We start from the raw sequence: 18,558 nt of genomic DNA on the forward strand, positions 1-18,558 counted from the left end.
CCATAAGAGACTTTTAAACACAGAGAACAAACTGAGGGGTGCCGGCGGGAAGGTGGGGGGGGGGGGATGGGCTAGACGGGGGATGGGCATTCAGGAGGGCGCTTGTTGGGATGAGCACTGTCATATGGAAGGGATGAACCACGAAATTCTACTCCTGAATCCATTACTACACTATATGTTAGCTAATGTGGATTTAAATTAAATAAATAAATAAAGTATAAGTAAATAAATAAGTAAATAAATAAATAAGTGGGAAATATAATCGTAGAACAGACAATATCTTGCTGTGAACATTTAAATCTTTATCAAGCAAAAGGATACCGACAGAGCCAAAAACCGTGACATGACACTATGAGAGGGAGGGAAAGAGACTGTGTTTCAGACGGGGGTGGAGAGAAAGGTTATCCTGGAACTAAATCCTTACGTTCCTTAGAAGAAAAACTCAAGAAAAAGTAATATAGCCACATGATTAAGAAATACAAACGCTAGGGGCGCCTGGGTGGCTCCGTCAGTTGAGCGTCCGACTTCGGCTCAGGTCTTGATCTCGTGGTCGGTGAGTTCGAGCCCCGCGTCGGGCTCGGTGCTGACAGCTCAGAGCCTGGAGCCCGCTTCGGACTCTGTGTCTCCCTCTCTCTCTGCCCCTCCCCCGCTCATGCTCTGTCTCTCTCTGTCTCAAAAAAAAACATACATTAAAAAAACGTTAAAAAAAAAAAAAAAGAAAAGAAATACAAATGCTAATAAGATTGCTGCCTGGACAAGCGGGAAGCAGGGCCATGAGGGTTACCGGCTTTCGTTGTGAGCCTGTGAGAACTGCTTTGCATGCGACACTATACACGTGACGGGCTTTGGTACAAGGTAAAAGCATCGCGAAACGCACGACGCGGGAAAAGATGCTCAGCATCACTCATCACCGGGGAGATGCAAGCCAAACCCACGATGAGCTGTCGCCTCACACCTGGCAGAATGGCTAGACTCGAGAGCACAAGAAAACGACAGGTGTCGGTGAGGGTGTGGAGAAGCGGGACCCACACCGGTGCAGCCGCTCTGGCAAGTAGGCAGGTGGCTCAGAAAGTTAAAACCAGAACGACCCTGTGCTCCAGCAATCCCACTACTGGGTATTTACCAAAACACTGATTCAAAGAGGTACGTGCTCCCCTGTGTTCACAGCAGCGGCATCTACAAGCGCCAAGTCACGAAAACAGCCCAAGCGTGTGCTGACTGATGAAGGGGTAAGGGAGATGGGGTGTATAACGAGGGAACATTACGCAGCCATAAAAAAGAAGGGAATCGCGCCATGTTCAATGACAGGGATGGAGGTAGAGAGCATAATGCTGAGCAAAACGGCAGAGAAAGACAAATACCACAGGATTTCACTCCCACGTCGAACTGAAGAAACAAAACCAATGAGCAGAGGGCGGGGAGGGAGGGAGAGACAAACCAAGAAACAGACTTTAAAAAATTTTCTTTTAACGTTTATTTATGTTTGAGAGACGGAGACAGACTGCAAGCGGGGGAGGGGCAGAGGAGGAGGGAGACGCAGCATCCGAAGCAGGTTCCGGGCTCTGAGCTGGGGGGGGGGGGGGGGGGAGGTTGGGGGGGGGGGGGGAAACAGCAGTTGTGTTTGTACAAATCAGACTCATCCTCAGTGTCGGAGACTGAGGGAAACACCGGAGAAAATGCCCAAAGCACCAGCCCTGAGCTGCCAGCCCCTCCTCTTTGACGGTTTCATCATTACGAACGGAAAATACTTTCTGTGCTTGGGAGTCACATTTAGGACCTTGGGCAATGTGACTGCAGGGGGGGCGGGGGGGGGGGAGGTTGAAATATAACAACGGGTCTTGCCTTGACTTTAAAAAGCCTCCTGCCTTCTATACACATTTTCCTAACATTTTTGCAGTAGCATTAAAGGCACATTTTTCAAAAAGTCCCTAACACGAATATTGTGTTTCTCCAAGTTTTTGCTTTTCTTCTTCGAAGTGATTTTGCTTGTCAAACGCTGCTAAGAACACAGAGACAGAAGTTCGACTCGGACTCGGACAAGCCTCGGCTCTAAGCGCAGCTCCCGAAGGGGGGGGGGGGTCCGTTTCTGGGGGGTTGGCTGGGTCTCCCCCATCCCAGGACCCTGGCAACTTCCCCCGTGGCAGATGTGTCTCCTGATGCACTAGTGATGGGATGGGATACTAGTGAGAGAGAGAATGCCAGAACGGCTCCTCCGACCGTTGGCTGGAACACACACACCTCTCTGCCACAGCCTGGATCTAACCGTCTAAGGGTGACCACCGTTTTGAGCCCCTTACAGGACCGCCCACGGTCTGGGCTGCTGAAATGTGCCTCATCTGTGCCATGTGTGAAAAGGACCCCTGGGAAGCAGGGAGAGATGCTCATTTAGACTAACACAACTGTGACGCCGCTAGGAGAGGTCACAAATGGGAGCTCCATTAGTTGGCAATAAAGGATGATCTCCCGCTGCCCAATCCGTTCCTATGCGCTCTGCAGCAAGTGATTTTCCCATTAGTAAAATACTGTACGTTTCTGCTTCCACACTCACACACGTACGCCTTTAGAATCTTCATTTCTGGGGCGCCTGGGTGGCGCAGTCGGTTAAGCGTCCGACTTCAGCCAGGTCACGATCTCGCGGTCCGGGAGTTCGAGCCCCGCGTCGGGCTCTGGGCTGATGGCTCAGAGCCTGGAGCCTGTTTCCGATTCTGTGTCTCCTTCTGTCTCTGCCCCTCCCCCGTTCATGCTCTGTCTCTCTCTCTGTCCCAAAAATAAATAAACGTTGAAAGAAAAAAAAAAAAAAAGAATCATTTTTGCTCTTCTACGACTGGCCCTTTGCACGGTAAGCCTTTACTTCCTTTGAATTTCCACCATCCCAGATCTTCACGAGCGTGTTCAAAGGGCCTTTGCACGTAGGAGAGGCAGCTCAGCCTCGTGCAAAGAAATGTGGACCGAAACTAAGAAACCGTGTGCCTTTTCCAGACGAGCAAGGATCAAAAAAACATCAGACATCGCGACGTGCTGGTGGCAGGGGGAGGCGGGCAGTGCCGGGACCGCGAGCCGGTGCATCCTCCTTGGAAGACGACGTGGAAGTCACAGACTTTAAAACGCGAGCCCCCTCTGACTCCAACATTCCTCTTCCAGACCCGTCCCCAGCTACTCTTGCTCATGCTAAGGGGTGTCGCCATAGCCGTGTTTGTAGCAGCAAGACTAGAAACTACTTAAGGGCACCTCCACAGAGGGCTGGCCAAGTAAGTTAATTCCGGGCACATCACAGACGGAAACGAGAGAGCCGTTAAGAAAATGTGTGTGGACACGAAATGATGTCGAACAGATGACAAAGTCAAAAAGCAACAGACACGGCCGGGCGGGTAGTGTGTGCTGTGTGTAAGGACGCACGGGGTATGTGCACAGGGACACAGGGGCAGGGGCGATCTCTGGAAAGAGTCAGACAAGAAACGGGAAACTCCAGGAGTCTCTGGAGAAGGGCAGTGGGTTTGGGCCTCAGGGGGGACTCTGCGGGATCTTTTGGACTTGCGTGAAGTCTTACAGGCTGCCTGCGTCACTCTCCCAAGAGGAGTTAAAATGTCCTCGTTAGCGTCTTAAAAATACTGTAAGATGGAGAACTGTCCACCACTGTGAAAGACAGAAGTCGCCCCACCTCGCAGACTTGGAGGCCATCTACACCAGCCAGGGCTCTGCATATACAATCAGTGACAAATGCCCCCCCACCCCGCTCCCCCCAGGAAAGTGCAGGAATGCGTGCCTGGCCCCCATACTGAGTCTCCCCGGACCAGTTTCCTCATCAGTAAAATGAGGAAGTTGACCTAAGTCACCCCTTAAGTCGGCTCCCGTCACGCCAAGTATCTATGATTTTCCATTTACACGGATTTTATGTTCCTAAGAGTTGGTGAAAGAATAAAGCGACGGGCTCTAGTGTGTTCTCTAAAGCATATCCGAATGCTCTTAAGCCATCCATTCAAAATAATTTTACACTGAAGCATCCTTTAAATATATTCAGAGCACAGAATTTATTGAACAGAATACGGAGACAGCTAGTACAAAAGTTTATGCCTCGGCCGGACAGGTCTCATCAGGCTGACACGGAACACGTAAGAACATGCTGGGAATGGCTCCTTCGATCAGGGCACTGCAGAAATACATCTCCTTCCCTCCGGGAAACGTAAAGTCAGCCATAAAACCATGAATTTATTACATATCAGATAACCAAAATGTACGATGGGAAAGAGGCCTTTCCTGCACAAACTTTTAAAATGGATTCTATGTCAAAACAGGAAATAACAACTTAAGATACAGAAAAGAAACGTTAAGAACACGAAAGCATTCTAAGACGTCGCTTAAAATACTCGATTCCCAAGACGTTCCTGGACATCGAAGTCAGGGCAAAAACACACGCCACGCACTGCGGAGAGAAAGACGTAAGGCAGACCAGGGACGGCATGTGCCATCGAAATGACTCTTTGCTCACAGAGGAGAGGGGAAGGTGAAGGGGACCTTTAAACAGACCACTCTGAGCTTCTCACAGGAAGTTTCAAATGGCAGCAGTTTATAAATTCTTTAAGAAAGGAAATGCGAGCCGCAGAAACGAGAGCCAAATGCATCTTGCCGTCTCGCGTGCATACAGAAGCCTGCAGCACCTTACCGAGGCTGCTTACAAATGGAACACACAAAAACAAATCGCTCCCATTGATTACTTCCTCCGCATCTCCTACAGTATCTAACACACAGACGGTAAACGGGTAAGTGTTTGCCAGATGAGTGACTGTTGGAAGCGGGCGGCTCTTGTACACATGGTCTCAGTGTCACAGACAATAAATTCTGACCTTTGAATCCAAGTAAAAGAGTCAATGGGAAAAAATATCCTTCTATGAATGCCGCGGGAGAGGGTAACAGCTGAGTGTAGTTTACTTCTAAGATAACAAAAGAAAGATGGGAATGCAGGCATCCGGCTCTTAAAAAAAGAACCAGACCTTGTTCGTATCACATGGAAAACCACGGAGACGACGTTGAGAAACATGCATGCTAATCTACATTCGTTTTTAAATCACAAAAAGCGATGCATCCTTGTTAGCACTGAGCCGTAATGAAACCGTGCTGAGATATCTGCTGTGTCTACCCTGGCCGGTGTGCACGAAGGGAAACGCGAAGTCAAAGGCAACCTGTTTGGCTGCGGCCGGCCAAGGCGTTGGGTGGGAGTCAAATGAAAGGCTGGGGCGGCAGCCGGGCCTGCAGAGGCCGGGCTGGGCTCCTGCCGCTCATCAAGATGCAGTGAGTGTCCGTCAGTCCTGCACCCACGTCCATTAGCCAAATGATTAAATATACGTCAACCCTGTGCTATAATAAAGTAATTCTAATAGGGCATTGTCACAGGATCAATGTTTCCTGGTTTAAAAATAAACATCAGCATTTATCTAGCAGCAGAAAACTATTATCCCAGGGTACTGTTTTATTCAACTGACATCTTTTAATCAAAGCAATCCATATCGTGGCAACATTCCAAGGTATCGTAATTGCAAATATCTACGGCAAGTTAGGTAATAGCTGTATTTTGGTTGCTGGCTTTTTCTGCCTCTTCTACAGAGTCGATGCAGACATTCTGTGATGAATTAATTCCATTAGGGAAAACATCGGAAGTGACTGTTATGACTCGAAACCACGTCTCACCTGCCTCCACGGGTTCCCTTCTAACTATCAGACGCAACCGTTCGTGTGCGTTCGTGTCTCCTAGATGTTTCTGTAATGAAAACGAGTAAAACGAAACCTTGTTTTTCAGCGGCACCGATGTAGCTGAACACCCCTACGGAGGGAGGTCTGGATCCCCCCCCCCCGCCGCCCCGGCAAGGGGCGGGAGGCCTCGTGCACCCCAGTTAACACCCGGGGAGTCTGAGCCCCGTGGACTAGGGGTGCGGCGGACGGGACTCGGGCTCAGGGGTGAGCGGGCTGGGGGTCTCGCTGGAGACGCATGCTCACAGCCTTCAGGGCCTGCCTCTGGGCTGCTGCCCCCCCCCCCCCCCCCCATCAGGGTCTGCTGTGACTCGCTCCCTTCCGTGACTTCCCGGAGAAGGGCAGCGCTGAATCGGGGAGAGGTCTGAGCCTGGCAGCTCGGCGGTTTTCAAACCCCGGCGGGCCACTTCCGGGATACCAATTTTAATGAACTGCCCTCGCTCCGCATTTAATTTACAAGTTATGTAAAGCCTCCGCAGAAAAGCATCCTCGCCACTGCCTCGCCGAGACAGACTGGCAATTTTCTTTCTACGGCCCCCCCAATTCATTCCCCAGGAGCATCAGGCAGAGATCTTCAGGCGATGAGAAAATGGAAACACGCGCATTTCTGCACCGCCTGAAGTGTGTTTAGTTTCAAAAGGAAAAATGAAACGCATCTCGGCGAGACTCGCTTCATCTTCAGAACGAGCGCACAAGCTATGGAGGCGAACACATCGAGGTGCGCGGCCGGTCGGGGCGGCCGGGGCAGGGAGAGCTCGCTCACCAGCCTTACACACGACTGCTCCGAGTGGGACCCGCTCAGAGGCACCCTTGGTGCCAAATGAGAGGATCTAAGCACTTGCTCGATTCAACCTCTCGGAGGTTCCATTTCCTCGTGTGCGCAACAGAGCCCCCGTGCCCCCTGGGTCACAGCAGTCGGGAGGATTCGGCTCAGTGACGGAATGTACCGGCAACACTCGGCACGGCGCGGAGGGAGCGTCGCAACAGTGGCAACTTTCTCTAAAAGGCCCCTATCAAAGCGGCTCTGCGGAAGGCTAAAAAAAAGGGGAGGGGAGGGGAGGGGGAAGCCACCTACAAATCCGATCAGGCCAGGGCCACCCTGAGGGACCCCACTTTACGTGCGGCACGTGTGGTCTCCGAGCTGCCCTTCGGGTACCGGAGAGTAATCGCAGGCCGCGTCAGATCTGTGCACGGGGACCAGGGACATCCGTCCACTGTTCGGGGGTCTTTCTAAATACAAGTCCGTTTCTGCTGATCTTTGGAAGCATTCGCTTCCAGCCAGCGGCACACACACCCAAGTTTAACCGACACAGGGCTCCCCAGAGTGCTCGCTTCTGACAACTCCAGAGTTTGAGTCGGTCCGCCTCCAGCCGGATGGACTCAACAGAAAGGGGCCGGGGAGGCCGCCCTAGAGCACAGGCCGCGCGAGACGCCCTCAGTGAGCTGCCATCGCCAGCAGGGGGCGCAGCGGCCTCTTCACCTGAGAAGGGCTGGGAGAGGGGCGTTACTCAAGGGTTCAAGGTGACTGACGCCCAGGTCCCATCTCTCTCGTTTTTTCCTTTTCAAACCAAGAATTCCCCAAACCGTAACCAGAAACTTGTAAATGGTCCAGTTCTTTAGAGAAAGGGACTGAAAATGACAAACGCTGTTGTATTTTGGCATGGATTCTGAGTTTGCAAATATAAAGATTTGTGAGTGCAAAAAATATAGGCACCATTTGAAAAATGTTAAGCTACTTACATATGGTACATATGCTACACACACGCACACACGCGCGCGCGCGCGCACACACACACACACGAGTTTGTTTTCAAATTAATTTGAAAGGCTATTTAGCTCTGAGCCATCACTGCATTCAGTTATATCTGACTCAACACAGCCTGCAAGTCCGTGCTGATATCTTTCGATAGCAATTCTGTTCCTGGGATTTGTTTGAAAGCGTTTAGGTTTTCACGGATCACTGGAGGTTCCTCATTTTCCCCCCTTCTGTGTTATGTAGGTATAAGCCGTCTCTCTAGGCATAAACTGTCCACTGGTAAAAATCAATTTTGATTTTATCAGTATTTATTACTGCTGGTGCCAGCAATTTAGAAGACTAGGGAGGGAAACGAAACATGCAAACTAGGAGAAGGAAAAAAAATTAAAGCCAGGTCCTCATACCTACAAATAACACAGCCTGCTGTCTTCAAGAGGTATTTTGGTACTGTGTGGAGAGAGCTTAAATTATCAATTTAAAAACTCAATCAATAAAAATTTAGAGGACTCTCTTATTGCTTACATTGCTTATGTATTTGTGGGCTTGGTGGCAGGTCCCTACGAGGGCACCGCTCCCAGAGGGGCTGGAAAGCGGTGCCCGAGGGCAGGCGGGGGGGGGGGGGAGGGGTGGCTTGCTTCCGGGCTGGCACCCCGGCCGGCATCAGCCCTGCCCGCGCCAGGCCAGTTTGTTCTGATTACCTCCTCTTGGGGCAGGACAGACCCACGTCAGGGGAACACACATCCACCTCTTTGCCTTTCCTCTCGTTCCTTCTCTTCTGTCCTTCTCATCTGAGCAAAAGACACTCAAAAGGTGCGTACTCCTCCAGGTTCGAGATCTTGACTGTCTGTGGCTCCCGCAACGGTCCCAGACCCTTGGCAGTGCTTGGCCCCCACACACTCACCCTCGCCTGACACGCCCTTCACCGACTGCATGGTTCCATGACATCCAGTCTGCCCACCATCACCCTCCGTCTCTCCCCGGGGAGTTCCCTTCTTCTGCTCAGAAAGTTCCATAGACTAACATGCGCTCACCAAATCTTAACCTCCAAAGAAGAGAGATCTTATAGGATGATTAGTCAGAAAGAAGACAACTCTGGATCTCAAATTCAGATTTTCAGCTGTGAGCAAAGTGCCCTCATCTTTGAGAAGCTGAATGCCGGCTCCTACATATACATGAGACGCTTTGCAAGACCCAAAACAGAACGGATATCCGAGGCACTCTTTTCAAGAACTCACTCGCCCCAGGATAGGCACGGGCAGACTCCAGCCTCCCCGGCCAAATCCCACCAGCCGTTCTCGTGAGTGAGGTTTTGTGGGAACGCACAGCCACGCCCTTCAAGAATAAGTCTGCGTCTGCGGCTCTCTGCTCTAGAGAAACGGGAACAGCTGGAGACCCTGCTGGTCACTTCCCGTCAAGGCCATGGGGTGCTGCCAGCCACGAAGAGTGGTTCGCTGCAGCTCCCACACCTGGACTGGAGTCTGCTTACAGAAAATTCATGGCAGAAAGCGTCTCATTCTGTTCCGGAAGCCCCCGGATCCGCACGCACGAGAGAAGACTGGACACTAACTTCTACTTGGGTGGCCCTCCACGTCGGGCGCTCTCAACGCGGTCTGACCGACAGGTGTGTGGCTGAGAAGCAGGGCCACTCCGTGTTCACCGTGAGCACTCGGGACGCACAGGAACTTCTCGTGAAGACAGAAGCTACTTACTTACTCAGCCTACAGGCATCCAGCTGCCAGGCTTTAGGTCCCTGACCAGACCCCCAGAGCCAGAGCCAAGGCCCTTGTGCCCCAGCCAAGTTCAGGAGCAATGTGACTCAAGTGAATGACTTCTAACGACCTTCTTCCTTTTGATGGATCTGTCTTTTCAAACCCACCCACTCCCTGGAGCCGCACTCAGCCTGCCTTTCACTAATCTTTCCTGCCTGGCTCCTTGACCCAAAGGAGAGTTCTTTTCCTACTGAAGGGCAAGGTAATGGAAGGGCGAGGGTGACCAGTTGCTTAAGATTTTCAACAGTTTCATTTTTATACTTTCAGTTGAAGCCAACGCGCCACACACACACACACACACACACACGCGCGCGCGCACACATGTATATAGCTATATCTATATTTAAATCATTAAACATGTATTTTCATTGATAGGGCTCATTTTAAAGCCAACCTTCCAATAACAAAATAATAACGAGGATCATAAAAATAATAATTTCCCCTCTACAGCAAAGGTGACAAAATGACAAAAGAACTCTTAATTCTGGGGCTTTATTTTAATTTTTTTTCTTTTTAAGATGCTACATAGTCGAACAGAATTGGATTGGTCTTTTATGGCATAAAATTAATTTACAGTCAAACTCCCAATAACTACTTGACGACTATCTGAAGAGCCTGTGGCCCCTCTCCCCGCCCCCACCCAGCTGGCTCCCTCTCCGCCACCACCCTGCCGCCCCATCTCGGGCCAGGGCCACACGGGAAAGGTCAGGACCAGACTCGGGGCGCACGTGCTGGAAGTGTCAGTGGTGGCTGAGGGACAGCGAAGGAACAAGAAAGAACGTCAGCTACTCTTCTCCATCAGAAAGGGTGACAGAGTTGACCGCTGATACTAAGAAAAATTCCCTCTCGATGACGACTGTCGTTCGTCTACACAGAGAAACACTTCGTGGCAGCTGTTCCCAACGTTCACAGCACCCCCACCTGCATCGACGCGCAGAGCCCAGAGCCTCGGGGGGGGGGGGGGGGGGAGCCCGCAGCCCTCCGGCAGCACAGGTGTGATTTGGAGGCCACAGCATTAATCATGATCTCGTGGCAATAAGGAAACATGAGAGGAAATACATTAAATAAGTTAAATATGCGTTACACATCTCTGAAGAACAATTCCATCTCACTACATGAACCAACAGTAATTCAGCTTGGTCCCTTTAAGAGAACAAAGCATTGACTTTAATTTCCAAAGTGGTGGGTCAGTCGGTCACCGTCCGCCTCCCGCTCCCGACGGGCAGATGTGACGCTGCCACAGCACAATTCTTCTGGCTTCTGACCCTGTTCGTCAGTCCCAGGGAACCGACGGCCAGGGCAGAACGTGGAGAGGCAGCCCGGGGAGCGAGGGGGCGGGTGGGGGGTTGCTCTGGGGAGGGGACGGCCCTCCCCACCCCCAGCGCACTGGGCTCCGGCTCCCCTGAGGGCCAGCACCAACCGGCAGGAAGACTGTCTCGTTCTAAGAGAGGTAATCAGTCCGCCACATGTACCAAGGCCACAAATGTTTAAAATGACACTTCCAACATGCCATTATGGTTTAATCACGGCTTCCCTTGTCATTCACAAAGATCATGATGTTCCCCCGATCACTTACTGTACATTTTTAACTTTCTAAAAGATTGTTACGTTATAATTTGTGTGTGTGTGTGTGTGCGTGTGTGTGTACGTGCACGCGTGCGCACGCGTGGGGAGGGGGTAATTTAAAGGCAAGACCTGTGAGATGTCATCATACATTAACTTCTTTTGACACATGGTTATGATAAATTCAAACCCCACAGAATGGCGGGCCCGTCAACGCAGTGTGCCATCCTCCGCCTGCCGCGTCTACAAGGCGATCTTCCCTATGATCACACCGACAATGAAGAACAAAACCACGAGAGCAAGGAGCCGGGCGCTGAGGCCCTCCTCCTTCCCAGCTGTGGCTGACACGGGGACGGGGCTGTGGCTCTGCACCGTCTTCCTCATGCGAAGTCCATCTTCTTCCTGCGGAAGCAAATGCACATTTTCAAAGACAACCCAAGGCCCCGGAAGCAGAAGTCGGCTGTACAGTTTAGCAGAGCAGGGTGGGCTTCTAAGCACAGACTTGGATCGCGTGGTGTGGTCCAGACTCTTCACTTTTCAAAGGGAGAAACCGAGTCCCACAGAGCAGAAGGCACTGGCTTGAGGCCAGGGAGGAAACGCTGCCAGCAGCCGGCCCCTCTTTCCTTCTACCCACCTACACGAGGCTGCCAGTGCACCTTTTTATACCACGCATCTAAAGCAGGGCCTCGGTTCCCCGTGACTTACAGAGAAAAAGCTCCCGACGGGGTCCACCGGCACGTGTGAGACCTGGGACCACCCACCGTCCTGGCCGCGTCTCCGGGCCACCCTTCTACACCCGACTCCAACCCTCTCTGTCCTTCTTCCTCTGATGAGCAGTCTTCCCTGCTCAGGGCATCAATGTGTGAACGACAGGCACTTCCCGAAGCACAAATCTAAAAAATCACAAGAAGCTACACAGGTAGGGGGCCCACAAGTTTTCCAGTGCAGAGCTCTGTAGTTGATGAGTTACATGGAGACTGCTGGATAGAAAACAATGGTATCTGGAATACTATTAAAATGTGACACAGTTTGACCAATGCATCTCAAATATTTTCGACTTAAAGCAAGGAATTCCCGCCAAAGGAGCAACATCCTTTTTCACACCTCTACAGACATTCGGCCACACTTTTCCCTCAACTACGTAGATATGTACAGAATAGAAACCCTTTCTTTCTTCACTGATCCCAAGGCCCAGTGCACATTCCTCAACAGGGCATGCGTCTCTCTACGTGGTCCCGGGCGTGCCTCCAGCTAACGACCCCATCTGCTCATCCCCAGACTCGTAGGTCCTGGAGACAACAGGCAGCCAGCCCGCCAAGCTGACTCTCCAGGCACTTGGGGCCATCTCTGTGGGACCACTCATCAGTCGGGTCTCTGGGACCCGTGTCTGTGTCTCCCCAGCGACCCCGGTCAACGGGGAGCTCCTCCATGGCAAGGACAGCTCACGTATGCACCCGCAGTGCCAGGTACAAGGGAGGGCCTCGAGAGGCGTGTTGGCCAAATGAAAGAGTGAAAGGACACAAAACAAGAAATCAGTGTTTGGCAGGGATAAAGAATCTTCTAACGTCAAGACTGGTCTGCTAGTATTGTGAAGATGTTCTGCTCAAGGGGCATGGCCAACACCACTGCACAGTGATGAATGAGCGGCGTTATTCGATTAACTTCAAAAAAAAAAAAATGGGCATAGCAAAATACAGCATTTATTTTATTGGGTTTATATAGAAGCTATTTCTACCTATTTATCACTTTAAACGTTTCTGAAGAGAAATACACTCAAGGAGAAGCTTCAGGCAGATCTTAGATTTTTCGCCAAAAAGTAAAGTGTCAGCTTCATAATTTACTCCACACTAAAAGTTACTGAATGAGGCAAATCAAGATTACTGCAAAGAAAGAAGATGATGCCATTTTCCAGACACTGTCCGTTCTCCTGTATCTGCTACACTGTCAGCATGAAAGAAGGAAAAGTCAACGGAACTGAATTTCTCATGTGCATCTGGTGCCATGGTAGTTAAAGAGCGACAGTCCAGGGCCTGGTGGGGCAGCAGGACCGAGAAGAAGACAACAGGCCGGCCTCATACTTAAGCTGCAACAGAAGTTCCTAGGATCAGATGTTCAGAAACCTCTTCAAGACCCAAGACCCCGTCTGAAACACACATACTCTTAAAGCTGGAAGGGGCCTCAGACACGTTCTGGGAGTGGAGGCCCAGGAGATGCCGTGACCACCACAGATTCAGAGCGGGTCAAGTGTAAGCAGTCACTACCACAATACGTGAGGGCTCCGGGGCCAAATGAGGTACGCCCTGCCTCCCCCCTCCCCCACCCGTGCAGCCCAACCCTCTAACGCCAGTGGCGACCCCTCCGTCAGCATCCGCCCACCGGAGACTCGGGGGCCTCCTTCTGTGGGCTCCACCTGTCTGCCGTGACAACTTCCTGTCTCCGAGCTCCTCACCACATTAGTAGTTTGTTGAGACCCACCTAGAATCTCCAAAATCCAGAATGACGCCTGTGTTAAAACAGAGTACAGGTCAGTATTTACCCTCCTAAAAAAGGACTCTCATCCAGTGGGGATGGAGTAGGATTTGAAAATGTGAAGTCAGGATATCCACTGCGGTTTTGTTTTTAATCTCAGAATTGATCTTCAATTTATACTAGTGGGAGGATGACAGAGGCTTTGTTTCTCAACACGAGGACAAGAGTCTGCAGGCTGAAACGGGAGAATGGGAAAGATGGGGACTCTGGGGCACACAGCCTGGGTTCTCATCTCACTGACCGTGTGATCTCAGGTAAGTCACTTAACCTCTCTGTTCCTCAGTTTCCTCATCTGTAAAGTGGGGATGATGATAATCCCTACACTTCACCAAAGGGTTTAGAAGATCAAATAAATTATAACACACAAAGTACAAGGGAACAAGAATTTGAATAGCTGAGAAACTTCTGCTCAAGGGACGCTGGTTAATTAGAGGGCAGGGGGTTGTTCAGAGCTCTTTTGAGAACCTGATGAAAGCCACAGACCTCTCTCCCTGAGGAAAGAATGTGCAAATACAAAACAACTCTACAAATTCAGGGATTCATCAACTTCACCACCCAAGATCACAGGAGGAAAGCCCTTGTTTTCTGCAGATTGTCAGGAATAAAATACCACTCGGGCACCTGGCTGGCTCAGTCGGTACAGCATGCGGCTCTTGGTCTTGGGGGTCGTTGAGTTCGAGCCCCATGTTGGGTGTGGAGATTACTTAAAAGACTTATAAACTCTTTAAAAAAACAAGAAAGAAAAGAAAAGAAAAGAAAAGAAAAGAAAAGAAAAGAAAAGAAAAGAGGAGAGAAAAGAAAAGACAAGAAAAGACAGAAAAGACAAGACAGAAAAGACAAGAAAAGACAGAGAAGACAAGAAAAGACAAGACAAGAAAAAAGAAGAAAAAGCCATTACCTTGAATTGCTTGTTCTCCTCCCGCAGCCTCTGAACTTCACCTTGCAGCCTCTTACACTCCTCCATGACCTTCTTAACCTCAGTGTCATCCAAAGAGGAGCTCAGAGCTTTAGACACCGTTGGTGTTTCTGTCTTTGATGCGGTTGTGGGTATGATTTTATTTATTTCTACATCATGCTGTTCAGAAATAAATGAAAGCCCAAGTGTCACCAACTGTGTAATAAAGGACTTTTTTATGCAAAGTAAAGTAGTTCTCAGCAAACACCACACGTGGTAGTGTTTCATCCACACTGTAAAATGTCACATTTATTTTAAAAATGGATCACTTTATCTAGTATCTTAATAATCTAAAGCAACGGGGCCCCAGAAATTATGGATAAGGGCAAATAATGAAGTTCGGCTGAGACTAATACTTCAGAAAGAGAAAAAGGGCCGTGCATACCGCACTAGCAAATCCCCGCCATGCAAACAGTAGCATATCGTAATCGTGCAAGCTCAGGAGTTACTAGCCACGAGTTACTGTCACCAGGAAGCCCTGAACATCCCCAGGATGGGCTGGGATGGGGGAGGGGGGACGGGGGAGGCCAAGGAGAACGTGACACCGAGGGCGGTTTATGTCACGAACTCAGAACTCTGAAGCTGCGTTGCAGGTGAAACGAGCTCAGCGTCTGTGATATTTCAATCCAGGGACATGCGCGTCCCCCACGTCCCGGCCGAGACGGTCACGACGGCCTCTGGAGAGTGCCTGGGGCGGGGATGTTCAGGTGTGCTGGGGAAAATAGAACAGGTGGGGACCAGCGTGCTGAGGGCTCCGTGCGGCCCCCGGAAAACGACTAGCTCTCCCTATCGCACCCTCGGGCTCGACCCCTCGTCTTCCAGAGGAGAGGAGGGGTTCCTGCCAGGGCACCCCCCACCCCCGCCTCCACAAAGCTGGCTCGGCACAGGGCCGGGAGCCGAACAGCGATGCCGACCTTACCGGGATGTGCAGCGGGAAGAGAAAAAAGCAAAAACAAAACAGCCCCCTACCCATCCGAGAAACAGGATAACGACAGCGGTCAGTCACTGAGCAGGAAGAAAATACTAAGCAGTGGTGACACATTATCAACAGCATCCCTGGACGCTACTGTGGACGATGTTAACAATGTGAGTGCTTCGATTTCCCAACTCCAGCTATTAACAGCCAGGGTAGTTGAATATTCTGTGTGTTTCAAACAGTGCTTTTAATACAATTGAAGCTTTTCTGACTAGGTTGAAGGAAGGTCCAAATTAGCACTTCGGATACAGTCTTCTGTCTTCAACTGGCCACAGGCAAGGGCCATGACAGGCTTGTCCCTTGGCTTCCCAGAGAAAAGCCAGTCGACAGCTTGGAGGAAGCCGGTCCTTTCAGCGACCCCCTCCGGCAACACGAGGTGGTGGGGGGTGGGGGGTGACTCCCAATGGAGGTGATGATTCCGCCCCCACCCATGCACAACGGGCAATGTCTGGAGACACCTTTGGTTGTCACACGAGAGGGGGGACTGTTCGTATCTAGTGAGCAGAGGCCAGGGGTGCTGCTGAACAGCCTACAAGGGCCAGGATGGGCCCCCAGCAGAGGATGACCCAGCCCCGATGTTAATAGTGCTGAGGTTGAGAAACCCTAAAGAGGCAGGAGGGGGAAGGGGAAAGAGCGGACGGACAGGGAGACCCGCGACGGAGGTCTGTGGAACAGAACCCGAGAGCCTGTCCGTCAAGCACCATGATCAACGGCAAATTATTCCCTGTTTCAGACTCACCCACTGTTTTACAGCAACCTATAACTTTGCCAAGTCAAAGAAGCGCTTTAGGATTTAGGACATTCCAACAGCCAACAGGCTGCACTTTTTAAGAAAAAAAAAAAGTTGTTTCAGTTAGGTGTCTTTCTGCAAGCCTCTCAAAGGCTGATTTCCTGGAGGCCCGCTTACTTGTTGACTTCAGCTTATTTTTTTCATCACATGTCAGAGGAAGGAAAATAATTTGCCAACTTAAATCTTGGTTTTGTAGGAGATGGTATGCAAATAAGTATCAGCTTGCAACATTCAATTATTGTTAACCATAAACATACTTACTGGTTTATCATTTTCTGCTGGCAATTCAAACACACATCTAAGTTTTGAATCCATAAGGTCTTCCGGTTTTGCCTCCTTCCACTAAAACAATTTAAATTTAATAATCGAGATATTACAAAGCTGCCGGAGGAATAATTTTCTTCCTATAACTGACAATTTCAGAAAAACACTCTTAATGAGAAAGCCCTGATGTATATAAAATAAAGAACTTAGGTCTGTAGAGATTTCAGTAGCTTTAACGACAAGATTAAACACACTAGCTTTCCCGAATACTTATCACGCTTCACAAGCCCAGTCCCGCCGCCTGATCCCTCCACACCAACCAATGCTCCTCCCTGCTGCTAGTCTACGGGAAGCACGTGGAACAGAGACGACTGACCATCACCGGAGGAAGAGGAATTGTCTAAATTATGTCCGAAGGACCAGAGGCAACTTTGGCTCTCCTTAGGAAAATAAAACGGACTTTGCGGGATACGCCCTTCTTAGAGAGAGGAAACGTACACTACCTGGGAATGGATTCAGAACCACACTGCCCACTACCAAAGGGGCACAGCCAGCAATCCAGTGTCCGGGTGGCCCCCCCACTCCCTCCAGCCTGCTGGCGGGAACACCTTGCCGGCTAAATCAGATCCATGCTCTGGGATGATGTGCTCCTGGCTCAATCCCCCTCCTTCTGGCAGTGAGGACAGGAATCCCAGGGCATGCTGAGAAGTGCAGGCCAGCACGGCAGGAAGTTTACAATACTCCCCCCTCCCCCGGGACCATGCAGGAGGCAGCCAGAGCAACGGTGGTCGCGAGAGCCAGGAACGCGCCAAACGTCAGAGCGGCCAGATGCATCGGGGCAGGTCCATTCAGTGGAACCGCACACCATTCAAATGCTACCAAAGAGCGTTTGCTTGCACCGAACGTTATGTGAAGAAGCTAGAAACAAGATCTGAAGTTTGTTCCTCTGTACGCACACACGAGCACACGTGTGTGTGCGTGTGTGCGCGTGCGTGTGTCAAAAGAGCATCAAGCAAGGATCACCGCTGGACGCTACAACCACCGGGTGAGGGCGAGACTGCTGGCGAGCAGCACGTTCACATGGTCTCCAAGTACCTGATTACTCAAGGGTATCACAGATTACCTATTCCCCAAGGGGCAACTGCGCTTGGATGTGGGAACGTTGGCAGTCACCTCACCATCGTAACCAAGGGATCCAACTTAGCATCACCAATAGAGAGACGAGCCAGTACTCCGTGCCTTCTGGCACGGTGCATACAGGACGTTACTTATGGCATATTCTTGCCAAAACGCATTTAACCTGAATGTGATCGTGAGGAAATAACCGAACAAGTCCAGAACGTGGGGCGTACAACAAGCTAACTGGCCTGGACTCTAAAAACTTCAAAGCCACGAAAACAAAAAAGGTTGAGAGTACTCTACTAGACTAAGAACAACTCAAGGCCAGTCTGGAGTAACTGGAAAATGCTGCATCAGGGTCTTTCTGCTAGATAATATGACTGAATGAACGCCAATTTTCTCAGCCAGGGGGACAGTGCTGTGGCTATGCCAGAGCACTGTCCCTGCCCTGAAGCACACACGACCGAAGAGTCGTGAAGCCTGCATCTTACAACCAAGCGGTTCAGCGAAAAAAAGAGTTTACAACAGAAATGAAGCAAATGTGGCCAAGTGTTAGATGGTAAATCTAGGCAAAGTTTATGTGAGTAGTCACGATATAATTTTTTCTACTTCCTGTACATCAAAACACACAAAAAAAAATAGTTTAAAGAAATGGCACAAGGCTCTCAAAAACAGTGGTTAGGTCAAGCATAAACAAATCTTTTAGTTTTAGTTACTTTTGGTTTTATTTTTGCTTACGTGTGTATTTCCACAGCTTCCTACAACGGACATTCCCTAGAAGAATTTTTAGCTCTTATAAAAATCATCCTAAAGGGAGCGAAACGGGGGCCTGGCCTATGACGGCCCTCAGACACGGCAACTCTGGACTCCGTGCCCGGTGTCGGAGACACACAGCACGCTGGGTCCCACGGCAACGGAGTCCCTTGGGTTTTTAGCCCCCTTTTACAGGTGACCAGACCCTAGGGAGAGTTAATGAAAACTGCCCGCGGCCACAACGGTAGGAAAAGGCAGGACTCCGCTCCACACCACAGACGCCCAAGCCCACGCTCTGGTCTCTGAGCCATGCAGCCAAAGCCAAGCAGAACACACTCTTGG

The 18,558-nt window shown here is 50.4% G+C and overlaps 1 protein-coding gene across 2 annotated transcripts in view; it reads right to left on the minus strand.

The window, feature by feature from the left end:
- Positions 1-4,003: 4,003 nt before the first annotated feature.
- The window catches only part of VAPB (VAMP associated protein B and C), a 57,959-nt gene continuing 43,404 nt past the window's right edge, over positions 4,004-18,558 (minus strand). The window contains exons 4-6 of one of the 2 annotated variants that reach the window (XM_045444124.1): positions 16,342-16,422; positions 14,258-14,434; positions 4,004-11,232 (exon numbers count right to left, since the gene is read on the minus strand). In XM_045444124.1, coding sequence (XP_045300080.1) covers positions 11,074-11,232; positions 14,258-14,434; positions 16,342-16,422 — 417 coding nt within the window. In that variant the 3' untranslated portion in view covers positions 4,004-11,073. The remainder of the gene's footprint in view (positions 11,233-14,257; positions 14,435-16,341; positions 16,423-18,558) is intronic. The other variant, XM_045444125.1, reaches the window with a different exon arrangement.

This window comes from Leopardus geoffroyi, chromosome A3 (genome assembly GCF_018350155.1).
Source record: "Leopardus geoffroyi isolate Oge1 chromosome A3, O.geoffroyi_Oge1_pat1.0, whole genome shotgun sequence".
Lineage (NCBI taxonomy): Eukaryota > Metazoa > Chordata > Mammalia > Carnivora > Felidae > Leopardus > Leopardus geoffroyi.